Source organism: Sander lucioperca, chromosome 5, assembly GCF_008315115.2.
Source record: "Sander lucioperca isolate FBNREF2018 chromosome 5, SLUC_FBN_1.2, whole genome shotgun sequence".
NCBI classification, from domain to species: Eukaryota; Metazoa; Chordata; class Actinopteri; order Perciformes; family Percidae; genus Sander; species Sander lucioperca.
Genome location: NC_050177.1, coordinates 3,623,611 through 3,642,500, shown reverse-complemented (window position 1 = coordinate 3,642,500; position 18,890 = coordinate 3,623,611). Strand labels below are relative to the sequence as shown.

At 41.0% G+C, this 18,890-nt stretch overlaps 1 protein-coding gene across 9 annotated transcripts in view; it reads right to left on the bottom strand.

The window, feature by feature from the left end:
- The window catches only part of sept4b (septin 4b), a 50,327-nt gene that overhangs the window by 5,894 nt on the left and 25,543 nt on the right, over positions 1 to 18,890 (bottom strand). For 2 of the 9 annotated variants that reach the window (XM_036001232.1, XM_031297074.2), the window contains exons 3-13: positions 6,298 to 6,423; positions 4,983 to 5,315; positions 4,464 to 4,560; positions 4,260 to 4,346; positions 4,038 to 4,161; positions 3,714 to 3,848; positions 2,241 to 2,358; positions 1,989 to 2,090; positions 1,114 to 1,210; positions 689 to 851; positions 1 to 50 (exon numbers count right to left, since the gene is read on the bottom strand). The exon at positions 1 to 50 is cut by the window's left edge. In XM_036001232.1, the coding sequence (XP_035857125.1) occupies positions 1 to 50; positions 689 to 851; positions 1,114 to 1,210; positions 1,989 to 2,090; positions 2,241 to 2,358; positions 3,714 to 3,848; positions 4,038 to 4,161; positions 4,260 to 4,346; positions 4,464 to 4,560; positions 4,983 to 5,315; positions 6,298 to 6,423 (1,432 nt within the window). The other 7 variants (XM_031297075.2, XM_036001233.1, XM_031297076.2 and 4 more) reach the window with 7 other exon arrangements.

Genomic DNA, 18,890 nt, shown 5'->3' with positions numbered 1-18,890 from the left:
CAGGCCCCACGGGGATGGGGAAGTCTGTGCCGCTCTCTCTGGTAAGTTTACTGCAGAGAGATACACGTTATAGAGGAATTCAACATTTACTGTATCACAAAGGGTGAGGCTAAAATTCTAGGTGGGTCAGTGAACATGGAAAATGTTTGGTAGCAAATAAACAGTGTATCTGTGTTGAGCATGGCAATATCACTGTGCCCAGACATCAATGTCTTAAAGGGACAGCACATACGCACGCAGACAATAGATCAAGACCTGAGCTATGGCTGATCTTCAGTGTAAGTCTACTTATCACAGTCATCATCTCAAACTCAAAAACTGTCGTCTGCACAGCACAATACGTAAAGTAATTTAAATCTGCCTCGAGCACTTGGAAATTAGTTGCTGTCAAACTAATGCTGTTGACAGACCTCATTAATACTTACAGCAAAAATACCAAATAGAAGAATCAGGAAATATTGTAACTAATTTACATGTGCCTGTGAGGCTGAATATAGACAATAAAAAATATAATATGAAAATATTTTGTTACCCATTAAATACACTGAAAAATACCTAAATAAAGAAATATTGGTCTTTAAATGTCTATATTTTTTTATATATCTTATGTCTTGATATTTAAATGTCTGCTAGTTCTACACTTCATTGCAGTATGTAAAGGTCTCCCCTTTATTCAGTGTAAGCGTACTTGCGGTTGCGTTCCTTCACAACCATGCGTGTCATGCTCTGGATGCAATGGGCTCTGTAGTTCTCGTAGTGAGTCTCCCGGGTCACGTCCTTCAGATCTTGCATATGTGTGCGAACAAGCATGTTCCTCAGCTTCACAAAGTCACAGTGTGCCGAGTTCTCCACTGCAAACCACAGTGTGAGGATCAATTTCAACAATATATTTAGCATTCTTAAAAACTGCTGATACTGAATCATGTAGGCAACGCTGAATAACAATTTTCAAAAAAGCATAAAGGATCAATGAACACACACACAAGCACTGTCATTAGCAACTTTTTCTGTATATACGTCAATACAACACGTATGCAGTGTCTCTAAAGACTGTTTTACATGCTGTTACTATAAACCACTTTAACTTGTGATGGAGTAGGAGAACAGGCCTACCCTCTACGATGCCCCAGGGATAGAGACGGCCTCGCACCCTCTTCCCTTTGGCCTCCACCACTGTGTTGCTGCCAATCACTGCAAAGGGAATGCTTTCCTTGTAGGGAGAACAGAAAAGGATGGTAAAATGAAAACGATGTTTCAAAGATATCTGGCAGGGGAGGGTGTACAGTAGATTAATTAAGATTGGACCAGTGAGTGCTGCAGTGCAGATGTGTTTATTGTTATGTTTTTACTTTTCCACATTTGCCTACTCAGTGCCATCTTTCCTTTATTATTCCTTTATCATTTCTGCTCTCATCTGAAACTACTCTCCATATTTTTATTTTAAATAAATCATAACTTTCCATTCATTATTTCAATTCTTCCATCTCATATTCCCATTTGTCCTTTCTCTGCTGCAGTTAACACAGTGCTCTTATCAGAGGCTACTCAAGGACAGAGGCAAAGAGAGATATACTGACACACTGACTGTGTCCTCGCTGCCAAGAGAGCAAAAAACAATTGACTCATCAAGACTGTGTAGTCCGTAGTGGACTGACTGCCAAGGGCTTGTGTTATATTGTCTGTATATATATTTTAACATAACTGCACTCTATTAAGTGGATAATCTTCTTTTAATGTGTTCATGACAACAAAAGTGTCTAAAACTGAAAATCCTGCAAAAAAAGAACAAAAATGTATTATGATATACATGTACTTGCTATTAGTGCTATGTTTATTCTTGTTTATTGAAAGATCCATGTGGGCATCCAGTTTTGCACATTGTCAACAAAGTGCAGTGTTGACATCAACAGTATGCAAACTCCAAATTGTATAAAAGACAATGGACAGAAAGAGCAGAGAGAAATACACAGAGCAGCTCTGTCTCTCACCTTCAGCTGAAGGTCCTGCTGCTTAAAGTCCTCATCTTCGTCGGAGTCACAGTCGGGGAACTGGTAAATCTTGATACCATACTGCTCAATCTCCTCTCGGATCTACGAGGACATAGACAACAGAGAAAGTACAGAGTGAAAACATGTATTTTGACTGTAGAAGAGTGATACATGAGTTGTGTGAATCTCTGCTATGTAATGACAGTTAAAACACGTATAGATCAACAGTTTATTGATTGAGATCAGCCTTGCCTTGATTTTCTTCTTCTTGACCTCACTAGGGGTGAGTGTGTCTGCTTTGGCCAAAATGGGGACGATGTTAACCTTCTCATGTAGAGCTTTCATAAATTCCACATCCAAAGGCCGGAGGCTAGAAGAGACACGGAACATACATGTACATTAAATAGAGTGAGGCACAATACCCTCAAAGTAGTCTCGCATTGCCAGACCTTCCTCCATAGCGCTGCAGAGGAGGGTCTGGCTAGACCACAAAGCATTCAGGGATGGGAGAAAGACGTGCTCTGGTTTATTGCCATTTCTTTAAACCAGTCAAAATCGTCTTGGGCTAGGCGCCGGACAGAGCCACGGTGCCTCTGCAAAATAGCCTCGGGAAGGAACTTGTTTTGGTGGAACATGTGTACGTTCAAAGGTTGTTTTAGTCGTGCAACAGAAAACTCAAATTCTACAGTCTAGCTAGCTGTCTGGATTTACCCTACAGAGATCTGAGGAGCAGTTAACCATTGCCCTCATAAAATCGACCGGAGTTTAAAATGCCAACACAAAGAAAGCGGAAGGTGACGGACAGGCTGCACCTGCAATCCTGGAAATGAAACGTCGTCGATATAGACTACCATTAAAGGAACACATTTCATTGTGTATATATCAGTGAGATAATGAAAACATAGAAACAGATTTCCATAAATGTCCATAAATGACAGTTGCTGGGATCAAGGGACAAGGAATTTATCTTGGTGATGATCAAGATGTGTTTTTCTGCTAACAAACATGCTTTTATCCTGACTGTAGATGTATGTTGGCAGCATAAAATGTACTGTAAGACATAAGATGTGGTCAATCAGTGGTGGCAGAGGTTTGCTCTAAGGGACCTCTTGGTGTCTGATGAGTAATGGCTGAAGCTCATCAACAGAGGGAGCAGTTTCTCCATCACTGCGACTTGCACTGCAGCATTACTTGAGGTTTACGGCATATTTGTTCTTTAATGAGCACAGTGATGTGGAACAGTGCACGTGCACAACTGCAGCAAAAAGAACCACATCAGCACAAACAATTGATTAGAGTACTGCACTAGATGTAAATTCACCTGAAGTCAGCTGCAGAACTGCTTTAACTCTAGGCAAGACCCCACTGCATTAACAATTCATGGGGCTAAATGCACTGCAAGTAAGTACTGGTGCACTAGATATTGACGATAAATCCCAATTACTTAGGTGGTTGTGTGTGCAGGAAAAAAAGAAGCTGTGTGCATGTTATTTAGGGAAGGTGAAGGTAGTCACAGGTCTGATGCAAATGCCAGCACAGACATTACATCCTGCAGTAGAAAGGGCAGGGGTTAATATTTGCCATTATTAGGGGTGATGAGAGAGAGAGAGAGAGAGAGAGAGAGAGAGAGAGAGAGAGAGAGAGAGAGAGAGAGAGAGACAGAGAGAGAGAGAGAGAGAGAGAGAGCTAACTAATCCCTATGAGAGCACTGAGAATTTGTCATACCCATGACCAAAGGGTGAGATGAAATAGAGGCAGCAGTGTACGCGGTTGTCCTGGATGTTCTTGCGGTTGAGGCCACTCTCGTCCCTGAAGTACTGCTCAAACTGCTGGTCGATGTAGTCAGCCACTGACTTCCAGCTAGAGCAGAAACACACAGGGACATTCAGTCTCTGGGGCAATGCAGGCTGTGCAACATCCAAAATACTGCACATGACTTTTCAAACACAGCAGAGCTAAAATGAAGTTATCCATCTATGCTCTGTGAATAGTTTCATTTTGGTTTTTCATTTCAGGTTATTTTATTCATTAAAGATTTTTGACATGTACCATTCAGTGTTGTTTACAGCATCCCCAAACCCAGGGGTGTCCACGATGGTGAGCTTCAGTTTGACACCTTTCTCTTCTATATCCACTGTGTGTTTGGTGATTTCTACCGTTTGTGTGATTCGCTCTAGGGGAAGGACACAAACAGACCACTGTACTTAATATCAGCCATGAGATATTGTAGGGCAAATGTTTAAAAAACAAAAAAATATATTAAAACCTCACCTTCAGCATTAAGCAGCTTTCTATCTTTGTAAAGATCTGTGAGAAAGAGACTGTTGACCAGGGTGGACTTTCCCAGGCCAGACTCCCCTTCAAACAAAGAACAACAAAGACGAAAAGAGCGAGGTTTAAGATTTTGTGATGTCTCTTCATAGTAAAAGGTGGGCTTAAGATCAAATGTCTGCTCATGTGCAAACGAGGACTTACCTGCCACCATGAGCGTGAAGTCAAATCCCTTCTTCACTGACTTGCGGTGCACCTGGTTTGGCAGCGTTGCAAAACCCACATATTCCTTATCCTGGTCCTAAAAAATACACACAAAGATGAAATAATACATCAGGGAGGCACACATTACCATGTACAGTATATATGATTGTGTAAAAATAATCATTTGCGTTGTTATCAACAACTACAAACCTTTGGTTGTCCTATTCACAGAATGTTAACTTTCCCACAAAAAGTTTGACACTTAAATAAACAAGCAAAAAAGCATCGCTCCCATCACAACCTGTGCCGCCTAAAGAAAATGAGCACAAATCAACTTTTTTTTTTAACCACCTGAAGCAACCAGTAGTTTTAAGCACAAGCTCAGTCACATCCTATGAACCGTCTTCATCAGTCTGAACTGTTCCAAAACATTACAGCAGAAAAACAACATCGCTTTTAAAGCTGAACTCAACCACACAGATCTTGTTATGCTCTCTGGGTTTCTTCTCCTTGTGTTACCTCATTATTGTTGTACGGGTCAAATCGACCCCAGGGACTCTTGGGCCTGGTGGGACTGATGGGGCATGGCAAGTCAAACGCCACACTTCTGCTCTGCAGTAAACTGGGCTCTGAACCTGAATCCGACTGCGCCCTGCCTGCCACAGGGGGGCGCAAATATGACGGGGTGTGGGGGCGGTCTTCACCCTCAGCTTCCCTGTCTGCATCATGAGGCTCATGGCCATGATGGTGGTGGTGGTGCTTGTGGTCATAGTGGTGGTGGCCGTGCCCTCCTTGGTGGTGAGGGTCTTGCATAATGTTCTCCACCTCTGAGTCGTCTGAATGGCTTGAATGCTAGAGAGACGCCACAGTGGGTGGATGAGGCGGTGCAGAGGAACGGGTGGGATAAAAATAGAGGGCGGAGGCAAAGATAGGTAAAGGAAAGTTCAAGTATCAATGTGGAGGGTAGGGGGATCCAGAGAGCAGAAAATGCACACTTTTAGAAACAGTCACAATATTTTATGGTGATGGAAAATAATGCAACATAGGCAACATGTAAGTTGCAAATCAGCCTGTAATCACTTTCATTCATCATTAATGAGGATGGATCATGTTAGAGGTGAACAACAATACCAGAAATCTATCTCAGTGGATCTGTGTGTTATTGTATTACTATGCAACTAATATTTAATGAGCTATAATACTTAGACATACATTAAATTGTACATTCCTGGAAGCAAAGAGTGAGTTTTTCATTTTATTATAAATCTTCTGATCACTTCATACATTTTGCAGAGCTAATGTGAGGCAAAAAGGCCTTCTTTATGTCGTTCTTAAAAGAAAGGACTATATCAGGCATTAGGTACATAAGTTTATTCTTCATTCCTGGACTTCCAGGGGTAATATACACTAAGCCGTCACAAAAAAATAAAGTGTAGCTTCTCCTGTAAGAGGATACACAGCTGAAGAGTAGGGTGTATATTCTGGACTCCAGTTACCACAAACTAAAGTCTCTCTGCTAGTTGAGCACAAAGATAAATAATTCAGTGGCCCTCAGAAAGCAATGAGGCCATTTAAATTCAGCTGTAGGCCCATACTGTGACTCTGCACTCATGTTATGTTTATGCACTATGAATTAGCCGAGGGATAAAAGTAGAGTGGGTTGCTGGGACAGGACACGTGAAGATACAACTTTTCGTCTATATGAAAAATACCTATGTATTGCTTTTTGTCGAGGCTAAACAAGGAAAGTTAAGTTGTCTAAATCACTTAAAGACTGCCACTAGAAGGGGAATTAAATAGGGAGTTCAATGGGTTTTAAGGGTGTCACTAGTACCTGTTCAGCATCATGGTCGCCGCTGTGATTAGGGGAGGCAGGGCAAGAGTCCTGCTCGTCTGATGAAGAGTGAGACTCATGGTCACTTTCCTCCATTGCAACTGGGGCTACAGTGCACTCTGCAATCTCCAACCAGAAGGGAGCACACACATGGCGATGTTTATTAGGTTAAAGAACAGGGAGGGTCATGTTAGGAGAGGAAGGAGCAAAGAGTCCGCCATGAGGAAATTAGGTGCATGAGGTTCAAGAGCCGAGAGTGGTATGACAAAAGGAATGAATGTGTTCAGGCACGACAGATGAAGAAAAAAAATCAAATGATTAAATTAAGCCAAAGTAACGACATACAGTATGAAACAATAAATTACCATTTACCACAGGAAATGGTATGATTGCAGAGCAGATAAGAGAACCAAAGAGATGATTGAGCGATGTATAATGGCATTTTGAGGGCAGTTGTTTCCAGTCTTCCAATATAATGTTGGCCCAATCTGGCCTCCTGCCATTACAGCACGGCCCTAATGTTATTAGTTCCTCTGATATCGGTCCACTTAGTGTTTCAGACACTACCAAAAATGCACCGGTCCAGCAAATGTCAGTGCCTGCCGATACGATTATCTGTGCTTGCTGCAATTACATGATGCAGGGAGTCATTGGAAGTTTGATGAACAGCATAGTAAAACAGAGAGTCAAACTTCTGCCCAAAGATTTCATTTATGCTTAGAGCCACTCTGTAGTCAATAATCACTATTTGTTTCATTCCCTTGCATGTTAATATCCCCACTGGGAAGTACTTCAAGTCTGAAACAAAATTTAAAAAATATTATTTTAAGTGCGATATCCCTATACCACTGTTCAACCTGAGTAAAAAAAAAAATCTCATGTAAGCCAACAGAACATCCCTTCATGGTTTATATCCTCCATCCATGGCCTACAGTTTTAATTATGCTGGGATTTAGAGCTTTAGGGTAGAGGAGAAATTGATAGTTTCACAGTTTAGGAAATCAGTGACCTGCTTTCCTGTGCTACAATCAAAGCACAGAGATCAATGTCCAACATGGTGGATCCTGTGACCTACATAGAAGAGATGGTCGATTGCAAAGCTTTGACAACTGTGGGGAAGAACTGCTAGATTTATCATTCAATTGCCTAATTTTTGCTCAATGTTGGTGTTAAAAAACGAGCTGATGGTCAAAATCAGGTGGAATGTTTCGCTAAAATCATAACTGCAGCGTATACCGAAACAACATTAAAACCAAACACGTTCTTTCCTTTAGAAAAGTAGATCATACAAGTTTTATCACAAACTCACCCTCATCCTCCATCTACACAGAGCCTCACCTCCTGTCTTGCAGTGCCTCACCTGTGGTACCTTTAACCAGCACGTAAAGCCTCTTCTTCTTGCCTCTGCGTACACTGCTCTTCATGCCCCTTCACTTTCCAGCAGGCAGCAAGAAGCAGAGGCTCCAGCATTTATACGCCTCCATCCCAGAGGACACAGCACCCTTCAGCCCCATCGAGCCACTCAACGCCCCCGGGAACTGATCAGCAGCATTGACGAGCCACGCGTCACCGTTCACATGCTTCACAACAAGTACAGTACATGCTCTAATGCTGAATCTATTCACAAGTTGTAGCAGTAAAGCTCTTTATCAGACATGACACAACATATGTAGACAACGCTATTCAGACCTATGATTCTCCATGGCTAATATTAGCCGTGACTGTGTCAGACACACTCCAACATAACTGCACATTGATGGCTTAGTAGTTATAAAAAACCTGTATAGTGAGTGCAACCTGGGTATCCACCAAACTGTAAGATGTATGAGCCACTTGAGCTACTTTATGTCCCATCATAATCACAAATTATATATTAAACATAACCCGCTATGCTAATGAGTTCACAATTAAGCTAATAAATGAATGAATTAGAAACTATTTATAGACCAACGTACTTGTCTTCACATACCACATAAAGTAGATTTCCTCATTCATATGCAAATTTAAGCAGCAAGTTGCTCCAAAATGTAATCTGATTATCGACTCTACGGCTCTATCGAGCACCATGATGACAAAATGTCTGGAATTAAACCACTCACACAGTTCTGATAAATGTTTAACAGCCACACCAGGTATAGTACTTTGCCAGTCCTTGAAAATGTCTCCTCCATTTTTTTATATGCACATTATGAACTTATGTACATATGTTACCTCCTTGAGGAGTGAGTTTATATTTTTCATTAAATTCAGAAGTTAAACCACTTTCCTTCAGTGGCATTCCTAAATGCTAACCGTACCTTTTAAGCTGGGTCACAGCTTTCTTCTATAAGCCACACATATCTACATAATATCTGGTTACACTCTCTTTAAATCAGTGAGGCATTACTGGTTGCAGGTAGAAGATCCACATGCCTCTAAGCACACAGAACACAGTGCAACCTGTTCCTCTCCCACTGAACCAGTCAGGTTATTAGTCCATGATGTTTTTAGTCTTGATATTTAAGACTTAAAAGAGAGATAAAAAAACACAGTTACAGCTGAAAGGGTTTTACTGCATTAGAGAAGGGAAGGGATTTCATTGTTAATGGCATCTTTCCTTTTCTTTTTTATACATGCCTGCCTGCAGGTGGCCAAACACACATACATTTTTTTTTTAGCTCTATAGTTGATCTCATGACAATCAGATGGAGATGAAAAAAAGAAAGAAGATGTAATGGATCTCACAAAACGACGATGCACAAGAAGAACCAAGATGAACGCAGCTCAAGAACAGAACTGTTTTGTGATGGAAAGCAGTTTTATCGATGACATCATGCTTTTCAATCAGAGCTACTTTGTGTTCCTGGCACACAGCTGTGTGAAGTAGGAAAAGCTCAGGGTTCGACGTTTGTATTAGCATTCCCTCCTTTAGGAAAAAGGATATGGGAGAATTATTATGCTTCAGTAATCTTAGAAGTTCAACAGAGAAGAGAGATTTGATCAGATTTCTACTGTGTGCACTTTTTCCATGCATGCAAACATTTCCACTAGTCCAGAACTTTAGTAAGCCATTTGAGTTTCTCCTGTCACACAGAAGCAGTAGCACTCGATCCTTTGCTTGATTTTAATCCCACTGAATTGCTCTTTTGCGTCACTCACTAGATAGATTTTTTTTATTATTAATCCCAAAAAATGGGAAATAAAATTGTTGCAGCAGCAGCAAAATTTAAGACACATAGCACACGTACAGAGTAAACGTACAGAGTAAACATTAAATAATAGGAAAAAATATACATGATATAATGAAAAAATATACATGAAATAATAGAATAATAGAAAATTTCAATAATACACTAGCAATATTTAAAAATATATACAATTGGAATAAAATGTACAACTGTTTCAATATTATAGATAAAATTAGTGTGCCAGTTGGGGAGTAAAAATGTACAACTGTTTGACTGGTAATGATTGTGCATTCAGTGCAGTTGTGGTGTATATGCGTCTTATCTAACACTCAGAGATGAAGTGTTAAAATGTTTTATTGCCTGTGGTAGGAATGATTTCTTGTAGCGGTCCGTGCGACATCGAAGCTGTCGGAGCCTCTTAGAGAAGGTGCGCCTCTGTTGGACCAGTGTGGGGGGGTGGAGAGGGTGGTCGGGGTTATCCATGATAGATAACAGTTTGTTCAGTGACCTCCTCTCCACCACAGCTTCAAATGTCTCCTGTTTGCAGCCAATAATAAAACTCCAGTTTTCCACAGATCCACCACAATCCAGGTGGAAGTCTGACTGTGCAGGGTATTGTGTTGTAACTCGCCAACTCTCCAAAAAATAAGACAAAAACGTAATTGTATAGAATATAACACATAATAGTTAAGTTTCAAATGTAGAACTAATGTCATCCAAAGTCTAACATATACTATTCAACAACAAATGTGTTTGTGATCAGCAAAAACACCCTTCTACAAGTCTCATACGCAGGTATTTCCTTTAAGTCAGCCTGTTCAAACTGAAAAACACAGCCACTTCCAGACCACAGCCAACAGAAAACCAAAGCCAGGTGTGTAGTAGATAAATCAATAAACTTATTAAACATATGATTGACTGGCCATACAAACAATCAATCAATGCAACTCTGGTAAATCATCCCAACACGTAAATCCCATATTATGCACAATCATTATTCCTTTCAAAATAAAACAACAAGGTTAGTCGATTAAAGGTTTGGAAAGGGAACCAACAAACAAGATAATCCAAAACCCTGACCTCTTTTACAACAAAACACTGTGGCTTAATTTTATGTGAGAATTATTTAACAATACTCCCTCATCCTTATTCTGCAATATTAATTAGATGATGTGAAAATAAATAATAAAAATAAAACCTAATGGGCTCTGACATCAATTTCACAAATTTCCATTAGGCGGCCACACAGAGTCTCCTACTGGAACGAGTCACAGCTGAGACCTGAACCAATTAATTTCCATAACTGGCCCAACTGACATTTCAGTTCCTCTTGAGGGTTTATGGCTTTAGTTCATTATGACTAATAAGCAACCTTTATCAGCAGTGATGCCATGCAGTTTGTCAGCGATGAAACAGAACATAAATAAGCTTCAGACCAGGTAAAACCACAGTGTGGCTGGTTCAGATCCAGAGTGGCATAAAGCAGCTGAGGCCCTTGAGTGAGACACATGGCTGGAAATGGCTCAGACAAGCTAAAAACACGAAAACACTTTAGGATTACAATTGTGACAAATAAGCCTTTATATACAGAGAGACAACTCAAGTGCACTTGGCTTTAAAGTGTTTTTCTCATAATACTTAAAGCTATAGTGCGTATGTTTCTGTCGCCCCCATGAGGAATTCTAAGTAATGAAAACACAACTGTCAACTCGTCCACATGATACAGCCTTCCGTTATTAAGCACCCGCCGCCACCCCTCCTCCACACAGTTGCTAGTAGCCAAGAAGGACACGGAGGATTAAAAAAACATGATGGACTCTTCAGAAGAGGTAATTATCTTCACTCGAGCTTCTGCGCAGGAAAGTCACTGGACGACACAATCTTCTGAACATAGCCATACTGAGAAATACAGAGAGAGTTGTGTGGAGCCGATAGTGTTAACTAGCTTTGTAGCAACTCATTTGGCAATGGCTTGAATGTAACGGACGTTTATTAATATCAAAAAGTTACGCACTAAAGCTTTAAAACATTTTCTACATAGCCAAATAAATGAGACATGAGCCATTAAACAAAGGTATGTGGACAGGAACGTTAAGTCTTAAGTAATGACATCATATCTTTCTTTCTCAACAGCTGCTTCTTTGGCATTTCCTGCAATACATGTGTGTTGATGCCTCTTAACAGACTCACATGCTGAACTTCATCTTGTGCCCAATCTAAGATCTCCTAGAGGAGATGCTGGCCTGGAATGTCCTGTTTGTCATGTGAATTGAGGAAAGTGGGGCTAAAGCAGCAATTGGATCACAGAGCAGTTTATTGCATAAACAATTCAGTACCAAGGGATCCAATACTTTTAATTAAATTTAATGAGCAGTCTGAGGGGCAAATGACAGGTTGCTGCAAAACTACAGAAACAAATCCCCTTTTCAGTCAAAGCATATCAAAGAGACCATTGTAAGCCTCTTGAGTATGTCAGAGAGAGATGTAGGACATATTTTACGATGGGACTAAAGCCCATGTAGTCCCTGAGAAACAATTGAAGGACATTAAACTCAATTCAACATAAAAAAGTTGTGTGGTTGACTTCGTTGCCATGTTAGTGTTGGATCGTGGTAGTGGGTTTGGCTGCCACAGTGCTGATGGATTAGGATTTGTTGCATGAAACACAGCTCTCTGGGGATAGCCCACTTCAAATGCGACCTGTATGACATGGGAAATGCAATCAGAAGCTGCCAGAAGTCATAAAGAACCTATACAGCGTGTTGTTATCGACCTTACATGATGAAAGCAGATTTCAGCTTGGGAGGAAATGCAGTCAACAGAGACTATTATAATCCAGCTACAACAATTACTATTGCTATTATTCAAAATATGCTAAATCATTTTTGCTTGGCAGGCTTTGCCCCGGTAGGCAGGAATGCTTACATAACTGTATGCTGGTCAAGTGAGGGAGATGGTACATACAGTGGGGTTGCAGTTACCAATTTTCATACACCGTGATCTGAAGCTCCTGTTGAATTTTAGACAGTTTTTCAAGAAAAAGTATGATTATAAATGTGGATATTCAAAGCCAATCACACCATAAACGCTCGTGTTTATTCCTCTTTAAAAAGTGAATGTTGGAATGCACATGCTGAATACCAGTGAGGTTTCCCCTTGTGACGAGGTCAGTAGCAGGTGGAGAAGTGAGCCATGTGCACTCTGTGTGAATGCTGTGGTTGTTTGGATAGTTATAGCAGGGCTCTGTGTGTAGCTGGCTTAGTACAGAGAGAGAGAGAAATAGTCCCCCTTCACCACACACTCCCACAGCTATAGAGCTGATGCACATTTCCACATGACCAAAACTCCACATATTCAATGAAACAGAAAACATAATTAGGACCTACACTTCCTCTGTGCATTACCAGTGTATATACTTTAAGTGAGAGGAAGATAAAAAAGATGATAGTACACTTAAGATTTGTGCATCTCCATCCCAAATGTATTCCTGTCAGTATCTTCCACCATCAGAGGCTACGACAATCACCACACCCTCAATACATTAAACTGTCACACCTGAATACATGCATGCTTTAACATCTTATAGGGGGACAGCAGGGAAAAGCTCAACTCCACTGTTTTCTGCAGTCATGTTGAAAACAGATACTCCTCTCAGTAGCTTTGTAGAAAATTGTCATTATTTATACAGTATGTACATATTTTAGCACAGAGCCTGGTCACATGCATTCATGTGAATGGTCCAGCTTGTGTATACTATACTATATATGCAGTGCACAGGGGAAACCTGCAGCCACAGACAACTATGTTGGATGGTTAGAAAGAAAAAACAGAGTAAGTCACAAACAGAGATGCACTGTCAGCTGTAAGGAAAGCAATGAGCACATACCTCTGCATCACTGTTTGTTTCTGAATTTGCTGCCATATTATCCCTTCAGAACTAGTGGTATTCCTTTAGTTTCACCCGACAGTTATAGAAGAGACAAAACCCTGTAAAAAAAAAAAAGGGCCTTTGGAAAGCTCCTTAGACTGAGTGTCACTTCTTTAGTTTCAGGGCACCCCACGTTATATAAGCACACCTATTTCCCCTTCATCACCAATCAGATGGCACCCAGTTTTCTTTTACAACTCTCCCCACCCAACACACTTTTAAACAGGTACACCTTTGATCTCTGCCACTCTGCATCTAGAGCATTTCAATAGCTCCACCCTGCTCTTGTGTTTTGGCCAATCTGCAGCCAATATGCAGATGAGCTGCAGCTGAAGTGACGGCAGATTGTGTCTGCAGAGACATCCTGACTTCAGAGGAGGTGATACTCTGTAGGGAGCTTGACAACATCTGCCTTGTTGCCTTACAACAAGCCTGTCGTGCCCTCAATCTTAAAGCCACACGTGAAATCACAACACACAAATGATCATACACACACATTGACGAAATCTTTGTCACTAGCACACATGTGCATGAATGAAGAGTGTAAATATATCTCAACTGATCCAGACATTAACTACGAATGGAATAATAAAAGGTGGGGAAACATGAATCAATCAAATCAGAATTACAAAAATCAAAGATTTGTGATCTGAGCATCAGAGGAACACAACAGCAGTGTGCACATAACTTCTTACAATGGGCATCACATCCAACCCAGACCTCCCAGCTGGCAGTACCAGGGACAGAGTGGTACAAGAGGAATCAGTGTGTGTGTGTGTGTGTGTGTGTGTGTGTCCATGGTGGGGAGGAGAGGTGACTTGTGGCCTACATGCCACAAATAATCTTTTTATCACACACACACACACACACACAGACACACACACACACACACTTAAGTGGGCCAAAGCAACAAAGCTTTTCCATTAATCTTGATGGATCTCGGTGCTTTGCAAGTCTTATAATACTGAGGATTTTGTGATTAAGTTATTGCTTTGGATATTGTCCAGAAGTGAATAAGCTCAATGACTCTCAGCTTTATACTGTATGACTTGTAAAAAGAGACATTCATAAGACTGTGACAGTCCCATTGACTTACCACAGCCCAACACTGTCTTATCCACAAAGAAGGAGATCTAGTTGGAAAAGCTCTGCTTGTATCTGGGATCTAATGTTCAGTCTTTCAGTTTAACATGAGAAAAAAGGGAGAAAAAACAGAAGCACAATTCAGCTGAGAATTCATTTTCTGCCTATGGCAGGAAGAACTAAACGTAACATGATCCCAATCTTAATAGCTCGCACTGCAAAGTGTGCCAACTTACACAACAGTAATAACTACCATACTGTAAGTAGTAGACAGAAAATAACACAAATAGTATCAGGCCAACAGACATGCCAGTCTAACAAACCACACAGTAGGCAAATATCACTTAAACCCCCCTCTTAATGTGACAAATGTACAGAATTGGCCTGGATGAGAGGGGCAGAAACCAGGCTATCAGACATGAGACGTTACTTCCTGTAAGGAAAGATGGTGTCTGGGGAAACGACTTCAGGTCTGCTTTAATCCTCTCTGGCTGGTCCTCATGAGGGTGATTATCATGGGCCGTCTGAAAGGGCTGACAGTGCCCAAGGGATGGATGGCTTTACATATACAATCTCAGGCTGCACGCACAGACATGCTCATGTACATGCATTAACTTATACGTTGGCCTGCACACACACACAAGAGTCAGACACACCAGTACAGACACGACAGTAAAGTACTGTCTATGGTGCTGTGAGGATCACATTGCTTGTCGTAATTAAAATGTCTCTTTGTTTACATTGTGAGGTCGTCTGGCTCGGGTCCAGCAGGGCCAAAATGAGTTTCTTGATAAAATCCACTGCACACAGACCAGCATCTGCAGCCAACAAACGCTGGTATTAAAAAAAGACCCCAGCCAACAAATTAGAGAGGAGTCTGATCTTGCATCTTCACAAAGCATGACTGTATGTGGAGCTGTGTAAGAGAAAAATGTAATTTACTTATTGCAGAGGATGCTGCTGTGCCCCATGGGAGCAGACAGTGGAGGGAGGGTAGTGCCACCTGCTGCTCATGACTGGGGAAAACAGCAGGACTGTTGTACAGCTGTAGATATGCATACAAGTCTTTGTGTATTATACATAGTATTTATTGTATATCATTGGCCTTTTCACAGCAGGCGTTTTGACTTTTAGTAGCAGAAAGGCACAGGTGTTAAAATATAGTAGCAGCTAGAAAGTATAAAGCAGCTAAACGGATTCCAACTGTCATCAATGCTATTATTTACACCTCTGCTTCTCCTACTGTGACATGTTAAAATGTAAATTATATCGCCACAATACCGTTTCCAATAAAAGTTAATATTGCAATATTGCAGATACATACTGTACACACCGGCTCTGAACACGACAACAACTTTCACCCCAAGCACGAGCAGTCCTGTGACTTTCTCTACAGCAGGGTGTTTTGTGCAAGTGAATACTTGAGAGGAAAATCCAGGAAAGAATGGAAACCTGTGTAGTTCGAGGCCAACAGGAAATATGCAGAAAATATGCAGAAACTTTGAATTAGATATACATTTTCTCCTGAGCTGTCTGAGAAACTGGATGAAACGTCTTAACAGTACGGTAACAGTCAGTGGATGTTGACGCCCTCTGAAGCAGATATCCACCATCTCTGCAGGAACATAAATATTATTCAACAATAGCTAGGAATGCTGGATCTGTTGAATTTACACTTCCTACACTTCCTCCTCCATTCAATTAAGGCTCTTTATCTGACACAGAGCGATTCCTGTTGGAAACCAGCTAAAGCATTTTCTCACTTTGCCCCCCCCCCCCTAAAAAGGTGGCATGGTGCAACAAAGGCTCATGTGGGTCTGGAGAGGGGGGTGTTTTCTGCTGGACGGCTTAAAGAAAGCGAGAGGCTTTTCCAGATTACAATTGAGGAATTCCTTTGATAATTTAATCACACTGTATATTACAATCAACAGTAATCTAAAAGGTTTACAGGTTTAGGAGGGACATAGCTGATGCCAGGCGCAGTCACCTGTGGCTTGTCCAGTCTGTATGTCCACTGACCCACATGAACCTGCTCTGCCTGCAGAGAGTGTGATTTCCAGCCGGCCCAAAATCTGTCCCAAGATCATTTTAGCTACATTTTTTCTATTTGACTTATTACTCTTGAGAGAGCTACATATCAAATCAAAAAGAATCAAAAGGAAAACAGCACAAAATAAGGTAATTATGGCCATATGAACTGTATTCTCAGTTTGCACTGTTCTGTTTGTAATCTTCTCTAACTGTATGAGAAGTCTGAACTGCATCATTAGCAAGGTATAATGCATGGTATAATATAACCTCGCTAAATTAACAAAGAGTTGTTTAAAATATAGAGCAAATTTAGTGCTTATCAAAATCAGACACGCACACACAAGCAGCACACTTCAGAAGTCACAACAAAGGGTTTGGTTTCCCCTGAACGCTTTTATTTCACCATCTTTGGCAGAGACCTGGACATTTTAATAAGTGTTATTTCTCAGCCATTATTTAAAATAAGAACCATGAATTTTTATGCCTGGTTCCACTGACTTGCAGATAGCCGTTCCACAGAACAAACTGACTTGGATCCAGTCTAGAAAAGGTGTTATTAGTATTTAGTTAGACTGGTGTGTTGCACCCAAACAGAGCAGAGAAAACCGACACCTGCAAGAAAAAAAGTGACTGCAGACAAAACAAGCCCACCATCTGCTGGGCGGTGAACTCTGTCTGCCCTGGTGAAAGGAAGTCACTGGGTTGTTGTGTGGCCTCGCTTCTGCAACACTGAATTCCAGCCTGTGTAACTTTCACATTACATGAACATAAACCACCTTGTGTGATTTTTGGCTACTGCCTGGCCTTATCACAATGCTACTGAAGAGGGTGAAGTCTGAAGTCGGAGCCACAGATCTGCTGAAACAGTGTTGGCATTGTGTCTTGAATAGATTCAATAAGAGAAATTACATCAGTGTCTGGACTGGGTTTTCCTGTCTTGATAAAAGGTGCCAATTGAGTGGAAAGAAACAGAAAGTCACTAAACTATTCTCAGATTCATTACTTTTGCAACAGTAGATTAAAAAAGCGCAAGTGGCAGTCCTCAGGGCAGGCAATGTTAGAGGTTGACTGTTCATTACATCATGTGCAATATGCACATGTTTGGACTAAAGTGTAAGTTTACACTGCAGGCAAAACACATGCCTGGGAGATAATCTATAAAGTTTAACAACTTGCCATCTTACTGCTACATTATCTGCCCTATTTTGTCAAATTTGAGCTTGGCCTTAGGGCTGAACGATTTTTGAAAATAATCTAATTGCGATTTTTTTCCCAAATATTGCGATTGCGAGTCGATATTCGATTATTTTTTTAAGCTCTTTGTCTTCTGTATTATTCAACAAAGAATAATATAATAATGTATAGTATGAACACACAATTACACACTAGACAGTTAAATAAGTAAAAATATAGTATATAGTATATATCTATATACACACACACAATAATTTTTTACAGTGCACAGAGAGGAGCTGCCTCCAGCCCCTCCCCCTCATGAAGTTGCGTGCTGCCGTGTGCACTTGTTCAGAGAGGCTATCGTTACGTTAGCTAGTTGCTGGTGTTCTTGCCGTGGGATTAACTGTACTAATAAAACGGTTGAAACACCGCGGCCACGCTGCTGTGAAAGCTCCCCGAACGTCATTTATCAGTCTGGTTGTTACCCCTCTCAGTGGCAGCTCCTCCACTCATATCTTTATAACGGAGCTAACCGCTAACCGGAGCTAACCGCTAACCGGAGCTAACCACTAATCAGAGCTAATCGTTGCCAACCGAGCCTTGAGTTCTGTGTGCCTGTATCCATTAACTGCATGTATAGACTCAAGCCCGAATAAAACCCTTTATTTTATTAAAATGTCTGTAAAAGTTTTAAACTACAACTCAGAGTTGTTTAGCGTGGTAGTTGATGCTTTCTCTGCGGAGTGCAGACTGATTTGCTCTCGCGAGTCATGTGACCAAATCGCAGCCTTTGCGATTAGGAAATCGCGTTTTAACATATCGCGATATTATCGCAAATGCAATTAATCGTTCAGCCCTACTTGGCCTCCCAAATTTTTGTTGAATGTCTTAAAAAGCAAACCAAAAATGTATCTCAGAGACCTGTATAATAAAGAATTTAATGAGCAACCCAAACCAGCAGCTGTCTGCGCACTTTAAAACTGTTTACCAGTATCTATCTAATTAGTATCCATCTCTGCAACTAGAAGCATCACCTTGAATAATCCCTTTTTACTGTGCTTTTACTCCTGCTGTGACTCAGCAGGAAGAGCAAGTCATCCACAAATCGCATGTTTGGCGGTTCGATTCCCGGCTTCTACTGTCAACACATCAAAGTGTCAGACACTAAACCCCAAATTGCTCCTGCATGGTAGCTCGCTGCCATTGGT